At 36.4% G+C, this 16,930-nt stretch overlaps 1 protein-coding gene across 1 annotated transcript in view; it reads left to right on the top strand.

Moving 5' to 3' along the window:
* Positions 1–16,930, top strand: part of NUP62CL (nucleoporin 62 C-terminal like) — a 75,840-nt gene that overhangs the window by 39,032 nt on the left and 19,878 nt on the right. The window contains exons 4-9 of the mRNA XM_029930065.1: positions 2,164–2,332; positions 10,076–10,226; positions 10,484–10,533; positions 10,673–10,807; positions 12,751–12,862; positions 16,779–16,845. Coding sequence (XP_029785925.1) covers positions 2,164–2,332; positions 10,076–10,226; positions 10,484–10,533; positions 10,673–10,807; positions 12,751–12,862; positions 16,779–16,845 — 684 coding nt within the window. The remainder of the gene's footprint in view (positions 1–2,163; positions 2,333–10,075; positions 10,227–10,483; positions 10,534–10,672; positions 10,808–12,750; positions 12,863–16,778; positions 16,846–16,930) is intronic.

Here is a 16,930-nt window from a genome sequence, read left to right as displayed (position 1 = left end):
AATATTTCCAAATTTTTGCTTAGAGTCTGATTCTTTTCATATTTCTGGAAATATTTCCATATGTCTACCTATACTCTGATTTTTTCCCATAGTTCTAAATGTTTGAAAGTGAGATGCTGACCTATTTTATCCTTGCTTGGCTAGAGCTTTCCATGCCAGACCCTTGTATAAGCTGCCAGTAGTATATGGGATGGATACTGTACTTCGGATACCCACCCTTTTCCCAATCAACTGTGAATCAGGAGCAAAGGATGGAATTATTGGAATAAAGAAAGAATATCTGAGCTTGATCCCTCAACAGGAACAGAGTAGGCCAGTTCCCCTCAGTATAGACCGTGAATATTTTGGCAGGCACCATGATTTATGTATTTATCTAGTATGGCCACTAACCTGAAAATACAGCTAATTGGGAAATCAAGGCTAATGTAAAACAAACAATTGTGTACATGTTATAATATATTTTTGTAACAAATTTCTTGTTACAAGAAGCAGCATCTATTACCAAGAACATTTGAAAATATGGAGAACCAAAAAGAAGAAAAGTGAACATTTGCAGTTCCCACCAGGCACAGTTTTCTGTGAATTGTTCTTTAACTGCTCAGTGTGTAGGAAAAACTAGAAATGTTAAAGAAGTTTCAGAAAACCAAGGGAGGGCGCCTGGGTGGCTCAGTCAGTTAAGCATCCATCTGGCTCAGGTCATGATCTTACGGTTCGTGGGTTCGAGCCCTATGTCAGGCTCTGTGCTGACAGCTCGGAGCCTGGAGCCCACTTCAGATTCTGTGTCTCCCTCTCTCTCTCTGACCTTACCCTGGTCACACTGTCTCTCTGTGTCTCTCAAAAATTAATAAAAAATGTTAAAAAAATTAAAAAAAAAGAAAACCAAGGGATAATGATGGAGTGGAAGAGAAGTGGGTGACAAACATGGGGAAGGAAGAATTTGGGTTAGGCCATGAGGTATATTGAGGATCTCATCGATAGAGGGCTGGATATTCTAGCATGGATGCAGTGGGAAAAGACACATAGGAATGAGGTCTGGGCTGTAGATGAAACTTTGAGAGGCTTTTACGTATTAGACTGGCAAAGATATATGCCTAGTATGGGCTGTAATGTAGAGAAACAGGTAATTGTAAATGTACAATTGGCAAAGAAATGTAAATTAGCAAAATCTTTTTGGTTGGGCAGTTTTGCAAGATATATTAAAAGTTACAGCATGCTGACCCTTTGATCCAACAGTTTTATTTCTAGGAATTAATTACACAGATCTATTCATGTAAGTATGCAAAGTTATAGATGTACACAGAGTTTGTATAAGATTGCAATTATTCTTTCCTTGAAAGTTTAGTAGAATTTGCCAGTGAGGTCATCTGGGTCTGGAAGTTTTTTTATGGGAAGAGCTTAGAGGACTGCTAAAGTTTCTTTTATAGTTACAGGTCTGGTTCAGTGGTAAATTTTATTTTTCTACAAATATATCTAGGATTTTTAATTTTTGGCAGAAGAGTTAATCCGGCTGGTTCCCCTCAGTATAGGCCGTGGGGATATAGCCTCAGCAGGCTATCTGGCCTGCTATGTATCACTTCATATTACAACAATGTTAAGTGCAGACCCATACAACTTTGAGTTCATATTCACACTTTAAAAAATGCTTCTATGAGGACGCCTGGGTGGCTCAGTCAGTTAAGTGTCTGACTATGGCTCAGGTCATAATCTCGCAGTTTACGAATTTGATCCCCGCGTCGGGCTCTGTGCTGACAGCTCAGAGCCTGGAACCTGCTTCCAATTTTGTGTCTCCCTTCCCTTGCTCACACTCTGTCTCTTGCTCTCAAAAATAAACTTAAAGGGCGCCTGGGTGGCTCAGTTCGTTAAGCGTCCGACTTCGGCCCAGGTCATGATCTCACAGTTCGTGGGTTTGAGCCCTGCATCAGGCTCTGTGCTGACAGCTAGCTCAGAGCCTGGAGCCTGCTTCGGATTCTGTGTCTCCCTCTCTCTCTGACCCTCCCCTGTTCATGATCTGTCTCTGTCTCTCAAAAATAAATGTTAAAAAATTTAAAAAAAAAACTTAAAAAATATTAAAAAATTCAAAAAATGCTTCTATAGTTTTTATCCTGAATGATTCAAGACTAAATAAGTCTCTCATTTCTTGCTAACATACATTTTATTTTCCAGCTACAACAAAAACAACGACCACCACCACCACTGTCACCACTACCACGACCACTACCACCACCCCAACCCCCAGTGGCTTTGCCCTGAATCTAAGATCGCTGGCGTCAGCTGGGATTGGTAGCGTTGTTCCAGTTGGTATCAATTCCATACCTTTTACTTCGACTGTTGAGTAAGCCTGTTTATTTGAAAATTTGTGTGAATTTCATTTTATTTATCATGTACAAAGTATAGTTTGCTTGTATAGCTGTAGACTAGTGTTTGGATGTTAGGTAATTGACGCAGTCAAAGGAGCAGATGAAGGATTTCTGTGCTTAGTAGATTGAACAATTAGCAGCATGCCTTTGTCTTATTACCATTATGATACTATTATTACTATTACCAATAATAGCTAACATTTGTTGTGCAATTACTAAATATTTAGCAATGTGACAATATTTTACAAACATCGTATCATTTAATCTTCCCAATAACCCTATGAGTTAGGCACTATTTTGTTTCCATTTTATAGATGAGAAAACTGGAGCACATACAAATTTTATAATCTGTCCCTGGTCATTCACTTGATAATGGTTGAACCAGGATTAAAATTCAGCCAGTTGGGCTCCCGAGCCTATAATCTTAGAATCTATACCATGTCCCTCTCTAATTGTTTGGGTTTTTTAATTAAATTTTTATTTTGAGACCATTGTAGATTCACATGTACTTCTAAGCAAGAATACCCAGTATCCCCTGATAATAACATCTTGCTATGCTAGAGTACAGTATCACCTCCAGGATATTGACATTGATATAGTCAAGTTATAGGACAGTTCCACCAGCAAAAGGATCCTTCCTTTTATAGCCACACTCACTACTGTCCCCTCCTTTTCCTGATTCTATGCAACAAGGAATCTGTTCTCCATTTCTATAACCTTGACATTTAAAGAAATGTTATACAAATGAATCATATATTATGTGATCTTTAAGGATTGTTTTGTTTTTCTAGGCATAAGTCCTTGAGATAAGGTTATCATGTGCATCAGTACTTTGTTCCTTTTTATTTCTGAGAAGTGGTCCATAGTATTGTGGATGAACTGTAATTTATTCACTTGGTGATGGACATCTAGGTTGTTTCCAGTTTCTGGCAGTTATGAATAAAGTTGTGAGGAACATTTGTGTACAGGTTTTCTCCTTGTGAACGTAAGTCTCATTTCTCTGGGATCAGTGCCCAGAGTGCCGTTACTGAGTAGTGTGGTCATTGTGTACTTATTTTTTTCAATATATTGCCAAGTTCTTTTCCGGAGTGGCTGTGCCGTCTTACAAACCGAACAACAATGTACAAGGGTTCTAGCTTGTCTGCATTCTCAGCAAGATCTGGTGTTGTCACTGTTTTTTATTTTAGTCCTAATAGATGCGACATGATATCTTGTTGTGGTTTTAATTTGCATTTCCCTGATGACTAATGACATTGAGCATCTCTTCATGTGTTTATCTGCTGTCTGCATATCTTTGGTGACATGTCTGTTCATATCATGTTTTTTGTCCATTTTCTACTTGAATTTCTTTTTTTAATTTATAGTGTTGAGAGTTTTTTACATTCTAGATTCAGGGTTTTTTTTCAGATATGTAGTTTATAAATATTTTCTCAGACTCTGTAACTTGTCTTTTCATCTTTTTAACTGGGTGTTTTGCTGAACAAAATCCTATTGATGAGGTGTAGTGTTTCCTTTAATGGACCATGTTTTAGTATCAAGTTTAAGAGCTCTTTGCCTAACCCTAGATTCCAAAGATTCTCAATTATTTCTAAGAGATTTAGTTTTACATTTTACATTTAAATCAGGATCCATTTTGTATTAATTTTTGTATAAAGTGTGAGGTTTACACTAAGGTTCATTTTTTTTTTTTTTGTCTGTGGACGTCCGATTTTCCCAACATCATTTGTTGAAAGGGAGTCTTCAACTTCCTCCACTGAATTGCTTTTACACCTTTGTCAAAAATCAATTGGACATATTTGTGTCAAATGTTTTCTCTGCCTCAATTGATACAATATTTTAGGATTTTTCTTCTTTAGCCTAATGATATGGTGAATTACGTTGATTGATTTTCAAATGTTGAACCAGCCTTACAAACGTAAATAAATCCCACTTGGTCATGGTGTATAATTTTTTTATATTTTCCTGGATTAGTTTGCTAGTATTTTGGTTGGTGACTTTTCTATCTTCGTTCATAAGAGATACTGGTATGTAGTTTTGTTTTCTTTCATTTTTTATTCTGTCTTTGGTTTTGATATGTGGATAATACTAGCCACATAAAATTATCAGAGAAGTATCTTCTGTTTTATAGAAGGAATCAATGTAAAATTGTATAAGAGATTATGTTTTTAAATGTTCAGCAGAATTCTTTAGTGAAACCTCTGGGTCTGGATATTTCCTTTTCGAGAGCTTTTAAATTACAAATTAATTTCTTTAATGGTTCTAGGACTATTCAGGTTATCTTTTCATCTTTCATGAGTTTTAGTAGTGTGTGGTTTTCAAGGAATTGGTCTGTTTTTCTAAATTGTAAAATTTATTAGTATAAAGTTGTTTGTAGTATTTCCTTCTTGTGCTTTTAATAGCTTTTTCAATTCTTATGTTGGTGATCTGTACCTTTCTTTTATCAATTTTATTCATCTTTTCCCAAAGAAGTAGCTTTTGGGGCACATGGGTGGCTCAGTCAGTTAAGCATCCAACTCAGAATCTTGCAGTTCACGAGATTGAGCGATCTGTCGGGTTCTGTGTTGACAGAACCTAGAGCATGCTTCAGATTCTGTGTCTCCCTCTCTCTCTGCCCACTTCCCCACTCATGGTCTGTCTCTCTCTCTCTCTCTCTCTCAAAAATAAATAAAAATGTTTAAATTTTTTTAATTAAAAAAAGAAGTAGCTTTTGTTTTATTGATTGGTTAATCTCTATTTTTTTCATTGCCAATTTCATTGATATCTACTATTTATTATTTCTTTCCCTCTAATTGTGGTGAGTTCCTCTTGCTCTTTTTCTGTTTTTTTTTTTTTGAGTAATGAACATAGATTATTGATTTGAGACCTTTCTTGTTTCCGAATGTAAGCATTAAATGGCCTAAATATTTACCTCACCATTGCACCAGCTGTGTACCACATATTCTATTATGTTTTATTTTTATTTTCATTCAATTCTGTCTACTTTTCAGATTACTTTTGTGAATTCCTCTTTGGCCCATAGATTATTTAGAAGTATGTTGTTTAATTTCCAAGTGCTTGGAGATTTTATTTTCTTTCTATATCAATTTCTAGTTTTGATTCCATTATAGTTGGAGAGCATGCTCTCTATGACTTGAGTCCTTTTATATTTGTTCAGGTTTGTTTTATGATGAAGATACAGTCTTTTTTAATGTTTATTTGAAGAGAGAGAGAGAGAGATAACACATGCATGTGTGCACGTGAGTGGAGGAGGGGCAGAGGGAGATGGGGAGAGAGAATCTCAGGCAAGCTCCATATTGTCAATGAGGATCCTGAGGTGGGACACAAACTCATGAACCCCAAGATCATGACCCAAGCTGAAACCAAGAGTCTGACGCTAAAGGAGCTGAGCTACCCAGAAGATCTAGTCTTTCTTGGTGAATGTTTCATGGGCGCCTGGAAGTTTTGTTTTCTGCTATTGGGTGCAGTGTTTTATATATGGTGATTAGATCCTGCTTTGTTGTATTTTCAGATTTGTATCCTGCAGCTTTCCTCTCTATTATTTCTTTCAGTCTTGGAGAGTAGCTTTCTGAAGTCCTCAACTGGAATTGTATATTTGTGTTTCTCCATTTAGCTCTATCAGTTTTGCTTTTGTGTGTTTTGAGGTTCTGCTGTTTGGTTGCCTTACACATTTAGGGTTGTTGGCCTTTCCTGGTGCTTTGAATCCTTCATCATTATGCACTGTCCCTCTTTGGTCATTTTCTTTGCTCTAAAATTGACTTTATCTGTTATTAATATAGCCATTCAAAATTAATCTTGCATGTACATCTTTTTCTACCATTTTACTTTCAGCCTATTTGTGTCTTTGTATTTGAAGTGAGTTTCTTGTAGAAAGCACATTGATGGGTTATAATTTTTATCCACTCTGCCAATTTCTGCCTTTTAGTTGGTATATTTAGCACATTTACACTTAAGCTAATTATTGATTTGTTTGGGCTTAACTTTGCCATTTTATTATTCGTCTTTTGTTTGCTACTTCTGTTTTTGTTTTTGTTTGTTTTATAATTTCCCTGTGGGATATTAAGACCTTTTTTAGGGTTCCATTTTGTTCTATTTTTTTAATGTTTATTTATTTTTGAGAGAGAGAGAGAGAGACAGACAGAGCATGGGCGGAGGTAGGGTAGAGAGAGAAGGAGACACAGAACCCGAAGTAGGCTCCAGGCTCTAAGCTGTCAGCACAGAGGCCGATGCAGGCTCAAACTCACAAACCATGAGATCATGACCTGAGCCGAAGTCAGACACTAACCAACTGAGCCACCCAGGCGCCCCTTGTTCTATATTTATGGTGTTTCTGAGTATATTGCTTTGTCTGATTTTCTTAGTGGTCTCAAGTATTTCCTCCCTGTACATTGAACACCACATTCTGTGATGTTGTACTTTTTACTTCAGCCATCAAATATGATTTTTAAAACTTATGAGAAGTAGGATAGTCTATCATATTTACACTTTTTGTTAATTATGACATATTTTCCTTCATGAAGTTCCAAGCCTTCTGCTTTTTTTTTTTGTTTGTTTAGCCAGTTTTCTTTTTCTTTGTTTCTCTTTTTTTTTTCGAAGTTTATTGTTTTTTTGAGAGAGAGAGAGAGAGACAGCACGAGTTGGGGGGAGGCAGAGAGAGAGAGAGGAGAGGGAGAGAATCCCAAACAGGCTCTGCATGTTCAGAGCAGAGCTGATGTGGGGCTTGAACTCACAAACCATGAGATCATGACCTGAATTAAAGTCAGATACTCAATTGACTGAACCACCAGGCGCCCCAGTTTAGCCAACTTTCAAGGGTAGGTTTGCCAGCAACAAAAAATCTTGCAAGGGAATATCTTTATTCTCCTTTCATTTCTGAAGATATTTTCACCAGATAGAGAAGTTGTGATCAACAGTTTTTTTTTCCTTCTGTACTTGAAAAATGTTGTGATACTTCCTTTTAGTCTCCATGGTTTAAGATGACAAATCTGCTGTCATTTGAATTGGTATTACCTTTTAAGTAATGTGTTGTTTCTCTCTGGCTACCTTCAAGATTTTTTTCTTTATTTATTTTTAGTTTTCAGAAATTTAAGTATTAGGTGTCTTAGTACGCCTTTCTTTGAATTATTCTCTTTGGGGTTTGCTCTGCATCTTGAGTTTGTAGATTTATATCATTTGCCAAATTTGGGAAGTTTTCACCTTTATTTTTCAGAATACTTTTTCAATCCTATTCTGCCTTTTCCTCTATCACACTCCAATGATACGAATGTTACCACTTTTATTATTGTCCTCTGGGTTCTTTAGATTTTTTTTCTTTTTTTGTGTGTCTCTTTTCTCTTTGCTGTTCTCTAAATTCTACTGATCTACTCTCAAGTGTGTTGATTCTATCCTTGGTCGTCTTCACTCTAGTATTAAAGCCTTCACATGAGCTTTTTATTTCCTTTTTTCAGTTCTATAATTTCCATTCAATTGCTTTTTCATAACTCTAGTTTCTTTGCTGAGATTTTCTCTTTTTCTTTTGTTTCTAGAGAATTCATCATTGCTTGTTTGGATCATTTTTTGATGGTTGCTTTACAATTCTTTTCAGAGAATGCCAACATCTGACACCTCTCAATGTAGGTGCCTGTGGACATCTTTTCTCTTTTCAGTTGTGATTTTCCTGGTACTTGGCAGGAGAGATCATTTTCAGTTGCATCCTGGACATTATGTTCATGTTAGGAGAGTCTAGGTCCTATTTTAATTTTTTTTCAGTCAGGCAATCATTTTGTTGGGGTCTAGTGCAAGGGTTGGCTGTGTCTGTATCTTCAGCTTCCTACTAGACCCTGCCCACACCACCGCAGTGAAAGTGGGGTGCTGACTCATGCTGCCTCAATGCACTTGAGTGGTGTGGAAGTTCAGCTACCCCCTCAGCCCTGCTGACTCAATCCCCATGGGTCCCAATACTTCATTGCCTCAAGTCAGGACATAAGCTCAGCTCTCAGCTGGGCCTCTGGGACCCCAGAATAAGAGGAAGTGGGAGACTAACTCACACCACTTTGGTGCTGCAGGGTGGAGGCAGAATTTCACCTTCCTTTTGGGTATCACTGATACAAAAATGAGTGAGGAAGCAAGATATCAACTATTCTGTGTCTTACAGCTTCATTCAGCCTCTTGATGCTGGGTTGGTATGGAAGCTTAGTTCCCTATCGGGCCTCACTGACACAGCATTACTTTGTTCAGTCTCAGTGATGCCAGGTGGGCGTAGAGGTTAGCCCCCCACTGGGTCCCACTGACACTAGCAACAAGTGGGGAAGCCTAACAGTAACTAACCCTGTCTTTATTACATCTTGATGCTGCTGGGTGGGTATTTAAATTCAGCTTGTCACTGGCCTTGCTGACAGGACCCTAAGAGAGGAAATATAACACCACCTGCCTCTGCCAAGTAGAGAATTGATGATTACCTCTCTGCTCAGCCCTGCTGACACTGCCCCAGCAGAGGAATTAGGGCATTGCCTGGTTCCACCAGTCACGGGATGGAAACTCAGATATCTACTTAGCCTATTTGATACCACCCAGCAGGGGAATCACAGTTCTGTTTGGTTCAGCCCAGGGGAGAATAGAAGATCAGCTCCCTACTCACTTTTGTGGATTCTACTTTGACTGGAAATGGATCATTTTGATTCAGAGCTGTGGGGAGAAGGAGTCCTGTCTCTTTGCCCCCACGCATCCAGAAGGGAGCTTGCATCATGCTGAACTGAGGGGGAAGGAAGGAAGCAGTTGTGGCACAGACTTCAGCTGTTCTTACTGAGATTTAGTAGATTTCTTAAAAGAGCTTTTTAAATTTACCATATTCCTGTAGGATAATTCCCAAAGATTTTGAATGGTTGTTTTTAAAATAATCGTTACCAGCTATGCTGCGGGTTTTGTTGAGGAGCAGGTCTGAAAAATTCATGTGCTATTTTCTTCTCTAAATCTTCCTATGTTATTCATTCAAAAAATACAGTTAAAAGTGTGATCATATCATACTGCGTCCCTCAGTTTTTTTTGTGTTTTTTTTTTTTAGATTTTTCTGAGGACTTTAATTTGTTCTACTACTAAGAAATCTCCTTTTCCTCTCGACCTATTTCCACAGTGGGCTCTCCCCAGGCCCTTTTTCTTTTCTTTTTTTCTTTTTTAATTTACATCCACATTAGTTAGCATATAGTGCAATATAACACCCAGTGCTCACCCCAACAGTGTCTTCCTTAAAGACCCTTGCCCATTTAGCCCATCCCCCCACCCACAACCCCTCCAGCACCCCTCAGTTTATTTTCTACCTTTAAGAGTCTCTTATGTTTTGTCCCCCTCCCTGTTTTTATATTATTTTTGCTTCCCTTCCTTATGATCATCTGTTTTGTATCTTAAATTCCACATAAAGTAAAGTCATGATATTTGTCTTTTTCTAATTTCGCTTAGCATAATATCTTCTAGTTCTATCCATGTTGCTGCAGATCGCAAGATTTCATTCTTTTTGAGTGGCAAGTAATACTCCACTGTATGTATGTGTGTGCGTCTGTGTGTGTGTGTGTGTGTGTGTGTGTGTGTGTGTGTATATATATTGCATTTTCTTTATCCATTCATCTGTTGATGGACATTTGGGCTCTTTCCATACTTTGGCTATTGTCAATAGCGATACTATAAACATTGGGGTGCGTGTGCCCCTTTGAAACAGCACACCTGTATCCCTTTGCACCTCTCTTTTTTAGTGCAATCGTAACTCCCGTGATGACATATGGTCAGCTGGACAGTCTGATAAACAAATGGAGCCTTGATTTAGAGGATGAAGAGAAATACTTTCTTCACCAGGTCACTCAGGTCAATGCTTGGGACCGTATACTGACTGAGAATGGTGAGAAGGTAAGAAGATAGTCTCATTAATCTACGTGTATTGTACAAATATTTCCAGATCAACACAAGAGCATAGACCTGTGTTTTGTGGTAATTTTCTATTCCACTATTTGATGATCAACTTACAGATCTTTTCCTTATACAATCAGCACCCTAAATTAGTACATTGCCCGTATTTAAAGTGTGGATGAGAAAAGTAATATTGCTTTAAAATTACAATATAAATTCAAATGTTTGCATTATTGTAACCTTATTTTCCTTTGTAGATTACTACTTTGCATGGAGAAGTGGAAAAGGTGAAACTGGATCAGAAAAGGTAGAAACTTAGACTCTCTAGGTTAAAAGATTAAAGATCGATTTCTTTGTCCATTTTTTCCCCCTTGCTGTAGTTTTTCAACTCTATTTTGCCACTCCCAATTCCTTTCATCAACCTTTCCATTAACTTGTTTTTTCAGGCTGGAACAAGAATTGGATTATATTCTGTCACAGCAGAAGGAACTAGAAGATCTCTTGACCCCTTTAGAGGAGTTTGTGAAGGACCAGACTGGGTCTGCTTATCTGCAGCATGAAGATGAGGAGCCTGGGAAGATGTAAATAACTAAATAAAGACCCAGGAATGGGGCAAAAACTTAGCTACTGGAAAAAAAGGGAAAAGATAGAATTGAAAGGGAATAAAATTTGGTAGGAAAGGACAAGTTCTTGTAGTTGCCATTTATCAACTTATTTGACTGTTTTCTGTTTATCTTTTTACAATGCTTGAAAGTGAAGTAATCATTCTGGCAACTTTGTTTTATAGCATTGTGTACACTTATTAATCTCAAGCTTATACATGACCACGGTAAAGTTTTTCTATTTGTCAAGTTTGTTCTTAAACTAGAAATACCAGTTTTATGTCTGCGGTGTCATAGTATTGGGAGATATTTATGGTCTCCTGTTTATATTGACTCTTTTAAACTTCATGTTCATGCAGTTGCTTCAGTGATAAATCATTGACTATTTTAGAGGCAGTTTGTTAATCTGGGGGCAGGCTGCATCGTTTTCAGAAATTGAATGACTTTTGTCAATGTTTTTGGCTAAATATATTTTGTGTGTGATTCACTCTTTTTGTTGATAACTTTACCAGTGTTCCCACTGTAACTTTATCTCTCTGTGACTGAAATTTGGTAATCAGGCCAAATAATAAATGTTGTTAGGAAAACTTGTCTGAATGGCTACATAAACCAGACTGAGACCAAATTAGACTCCCTTTAGTAATGGATTATTAGTGAGTTAAGACTGAGCTTATTTTCTAAAGGCTTGCAAATTAATTTTTTATAGGTGCATTAAATATGGTAAGTACAGCTAATCCGTATGGACCCTAGTTTTATTTCTGACTTTGTATTTCAGCTTTTGGGAATTTTTTTTGGCATTGCTTTCTATGCATTCTGTAATTTTTTGAGGCACATAGAGTTACATTTTTGGCCATGGGTTCCTAACTGTAATTTGAAGGAATAATTGAAACATTAGTTCCTTTCCACTTGTTTTTGTGTAGTCAGATTTATACTGTGATGGAATCTTTAGTAGGATCTTCAACAATCAAGGCAACTAATTACCTTTAACTACTTCTGGACAGAAAAGCAATACTTAGCTATAAATCTAATTGAATCCTTTAATCTTTATAGACATTAAGATTGAAAAACTCTGATCACTTTAATTCATAAGCATATTATTGACTAGGTTAATGTGTATGTATGTGTGTAAATAATTTGGATGGAACCCTTCAGAATTTAGCCAACTAATATTTGCTGTGAACTTAACAGGTTTACTTGCCTTTAATTATTGTTAATCTCATTTCTCAAAACATTCTTTATTAGATGATGAAGTATATTTATATAAGATTTTACTTTGAAAATTTATTATTAAGGGGCACCTGGGTGGCTCAGTCAGTTAATCGTCTGACTTCAGCTTAGGTCATGATCTTATGGTTTGTGAGTTCAAGCCCCATGTCGCGCCTTGTGCTGACAGCTCAGGGCCTGGAGCCTGCTTTTGATTCTGTGTCTCCGTCTCTCTCTGCCCCTTTCTCTCTCGCATTCTGTCTCTGTCTCTCTCAAAAATGAATGATCATCAAAAACTTAAAAAAAGAAAATTTAGTATTTAAAATCATTAAAGACCTCTCAGCACTTATTGAATACTACTAAACACCAAATAACTTCTCATATATCTAAATGTCTTAGTTTAATATAAGAGCTACAAAGAGTTTCTTTGCTTCAGAGCTCCCTGGAACATTCATTGTTCAGAGGGGAAATAGGTGACTATAAAAATAGCAATATGGAAAAAGACCTCACCTCTGGAGTCTTTTTAGAATATGCTAATAATAAGGTCATGAATGCTGCCTACACAAAAATGTGCCATTTGTCATAACTGAGACCTACTTAGAAGGTGGGGGGCGGAATTGGTGCAAATCCAGCTAGCAGCAGCATCTCTGTATGTCAGTAACAAGACATAGCAGAGAAAGCATTTCTTGTTCATCTCTTTATTTTACGTGCTTTTTCAGTTATAAATTAGCTGAAAATATAGATGCTCAGCTGAAGCAAATGGCCCAAGATCTCAAGGACATTATCGAGAACCTGAATATATTTGGAAGTCCTGCGGTCATCACTGACCTGGTACGTTACCTGCTTTATCTGTTTAGACAAGCAAGATTTAGTATGAAATTAGCATTCTGTGGATTCCTTTAGCTAGTCACCTTGTCCTGTCTGCTTATGCTTCTTACCTGCAGATCTGAACTTTGGGGTGTAGTTAGTAGGGCAGGAAATATTTAGGAGCAGAAAAGGTTATGAGGTTTCTTTGTGTGATTATTCCCAGGAGGGTTAAAAAAATGAGTTTCCTTCCTAAATTTTCAGGGTTTTCTCCCTGTTCTTCACACAGCTAAATATATCCCTGTGATTACTTTTTCTCTCTACTTACTCATTGCCTAATCCAGTCTTCCTTTTATGTATTTATTTATGTTTTCCTATAATTTTGAGTTTATATATTCAAGTTTATTAGGTATATCCAGGCAATCCTTAATTTATGACTAGGTTCTATCTCAAAAGTTTGGTAAGTCAACTTTTAAGTTGAGTCTTAAAATATATTTTTCCAAAGGCGCCTGAGTGGCTCAGTCAGTTGAACGTTCGGCTTCAGCTCAGGTCATGATCTCACGGTCCGTGGGTTTGAGCCCTGCATCGGGCTCTGTGCTGACAGCTAGCTCAGAGCCTGGAGCCTGCTTCAGATTCTGTGTCTCCATCTCTCTCTGACCCTCCTCTGCTCGTGCTGTCTCTCAAAAATAAATAAAAAAACATTAAAACATTTTTAAAATATATTTCTCCATAGAAATTTTGTCTGATGTGGTTATTACGTTTCTGTCTACCTCATAGAATCCTGCTTAACTCATAATGTAAGTGTATTTTAGCATGGGAAAATAAAGCTGAGGCTCCAATTAGAGAATTGAGATGTTTTGAATTAATTTGGCCATAAGAAAGGATTGTTTTCTTTGTCTGTGCTTTAATTAAAGAAGTTATTTCCTCTCACTTTCCCTATTGTCATAGCAGCTAAATGGAGTTCTTTTTCCCCTCTCCCACTCCATGGCAGTAATGGCAAGAGGAATCTTCCATTGTGGGAACTCCTTTGTACTTTCTATCTGTTGATTATAATTCAGAGTGGGGCCAGGATCTGGGTAGGTGAGGACAAAGGATAGACAGTATATCATGATTTTTCTTTAGTAAGCTCTTTGTCCAATCATACAGATAGTTCTTTATCTATGTATACCTATATATATGTTACTAGCTTTTTTAATTATAAAGAGACTGCATGGTATAGTTAGGAAAGCATTAGAATCTCTCTGGATCTAGCTCTTTCTTTTGCGAAATGTCAAGGGTGGACCAAATCATCTTGAAGTCCCCCCTAGCTATAAAAGTTATGTCATTCTCTACATTGGGTGAATCTAAAATTGAACAAAGACAAATACAAATTAGTCTGGGTTTATCTATGCTACTGTCTCCTTGTGTTCACATAGATGATCAAGAGTTGACAGAAAATAAGTTTCCTTTTTATGACATATTAGATCACCATTGTGATGATAAAATCCAAAGTTATTGTATAAAATAATTTTTAAGCATAGATAAATACATGCAGATTTATGCATGAGGCTGAGGTGCTATCTAGTCTCTCTCTGTGTTGAGTTAAAATATGAGAAGTTTCTGAACAGAGCAAGTAAAAGGGGCCTGTAATCTTATCCTTATCCTTTTTGTCTACTTAGCCTTGGATTGTTTTACTTTATTTTGGTAGTGGGGAGTAAATGGTGTGAGTCTTTTGTTTTTGTTTTTCATGGCAAGGGTGATTGACATGTTTAACATGAGTGAATTAAAGATAATTGCTCCTTGATAGTAGGACAAAAGAAACAAGAGATCCGCCGCATTTCATCTCTTTTCTCAGATAGCATAAATCATTGGACAAGAAGCAGAGAAAACATTTGCTGAACAATAATATTCTTGTAGATAATTTATTACAACTAGATCAACAAAGCTCCCTTACTGTGGGCCTCACACCAGGGTAGAAAAATAACGATGTTTAACAATATTCCCAATGATGGGATTTACCTGTTTGTTTTTCTGTTCTGCGGGGTTGGGGATAGGAGGGAAAACCTAATACCTGAAAATTTTATTAAGTAAATCCATGTTATGGCAAATGGTATTCAGTCACATTGTCTTACAAAAACTCATTGTTCCAGGGTGGCTCAGTAGGTTGGGCAACTGACCTCAGCTCAGGTCACGATCTTTCCACTTGTGTTCAAGTCCCACATTAGGCTCACTGCTGTCAGCAAAGAGCTTGCTTTGGATCTTCTGTCCTCCTCTCTCTGCCCTTACCCGACTTGCACTCTCCCAAAAATAAACAAACATTTAGAAAAACCCTCATTGTTCCTAGTACAAGTTGTATTTCTATTTGTTACATTAAAACACACTAAATTTGCTGCTTTCACTACATACTGTTCTTTTAAAAAGTGTAACATTTTCATGTCCTCCTGTTATATCCTGGACTTTACTATGATAGTCATCAAAAATGTTTAAAAATTTTTAAATGTCTAGTGTATCTCATTACAAAGTTAATACATATACTTATTCAATGTGTTAAACTTGGAAAATGTGGAAATCTTTAAAGAAAATTAAATCACCTATATTACCAGTACTCTGCTAATATATTGGTATATTTTTTTTCAAGTCTTTTTGCTGTGCTGGTAAAACTTCTTTGGTTTTAAACAGCATTGGAAGGATATGCATATAGAGTTTTGTATTTAATATTCTTTCATGGTGTTTTCTCAAAATTTTAAGCATTCTTTGAAAACTTTGGAAATCTTTGAAAATATTAATGACTCTATAATATTTCATTAGAGGTTACTTTACCATAATATATTGTATTACTTTTTTAAATTGTTGGAGATATCATTTCCAATTTTTTGCCATTATAAAATTGTTCTGTAATGACCAGTTATGTTTAGATTTGATTATTTCCTCTGGATAGGTTCCTAGAAGTAGAATATATTGAGTTAAAAGGTATGAATATTTTAAGACTGTTGATGTATATTGTAAAAATTTACATTTTGAATGGTTGGGTCGATTTTTATTACTATAGGCTATACAGGAATGTACCTATTTTCTCCATACCCTTGACAACTGAGTATTACCATTTATTAAAAATTGCTGACTTGGAGATCTTGCCATCTGAACAATATGAAGGACCTTGAGGACATTATACTAAGTGACATAAGTGAGACCAAGAAAGACAAATACCAAATGATCTCACAAGTGTGGAATTTAAAAGCATCAGCACCAAAAAATGAGCTCATAGATACAGAGAACAGATTGATGGTTGCCAGAGGCAAGGAGTAAGTAGGCAGTGAGTGAAATGGGTGAAGGTCTTGAAAAGGTACAAACTTCCAGGTATAAAATAAGTTATGGGGATGTAATGTATACAGCATGGTGACTATAGTTAATAATGCTGGGTTGTGTATTTAAAAATCACTAAGTGATTAGATCTTGAATGTTATCACAAGAAAAAGTGTTTTTATCTACATATGGTAATGGATGTTAGCAAGAGTTATTGTGATGATCATTTCACAATATATATAAATATCAAATTATTATGTTACACACCTAAAACTAATAAAATGTTATTTGTCAATTGTACCTCGATAAAAAGTGGCTGATTTGGTTGGAAAAAAAGTAATATTTTAATTTTTATATGAATTTCTTGTCTTGTGGGATGTCTCTTAATGTTTTTTACTTATTTTTGTAGTGTCATGATCAGTGTCTTATTGAATTATAGGCATCATTCTTGACAGTTACGAAATCCTTAGGTTGAAGTAATATGAAGATGTTATGAAATTACAAATATGACTGAGCAAAAAGTCATTAATATTTTATATATCTTCAGTCCATTTCTTACCAAAAGAAATGAAGAGTTACTTTGTAATTTCAATTTTTTATGTTTATGTTTTACTTACCGTATATGAATAATCATAATCTAAAATTTTGTGTATGTGTTTAGCTCCAGCAGATCTGCAAAATTCTGAAGGCTCATATGGACTCTCTACAGTGGATTAATGAGAATTCAGGTGGGTGTTTATTTGTACATGAAGGTGTCCATTATTGCAAGTAGAAAACGTGATGCGAGTCAGGTTTTGTGCACCATGACCACAC

Source organism: Suricata suricatta, chromosome X (assembly GCF_006229205.1).
Source record: "Suricata suricatta isolate VVHF042 chromosome X, meerkat_22Aug2017_6uvM2_HiC, whole genome shotgun sequence".
Lineage (NCBI taxonomy): Eukaryota > Metazoa > Chordata > Mammalia > Carnivora > Herpestidae > Suricata > Suricata suricatta.
This window is presented reverse-complemented; position numbering and strand designations above follow the sequence as displayed.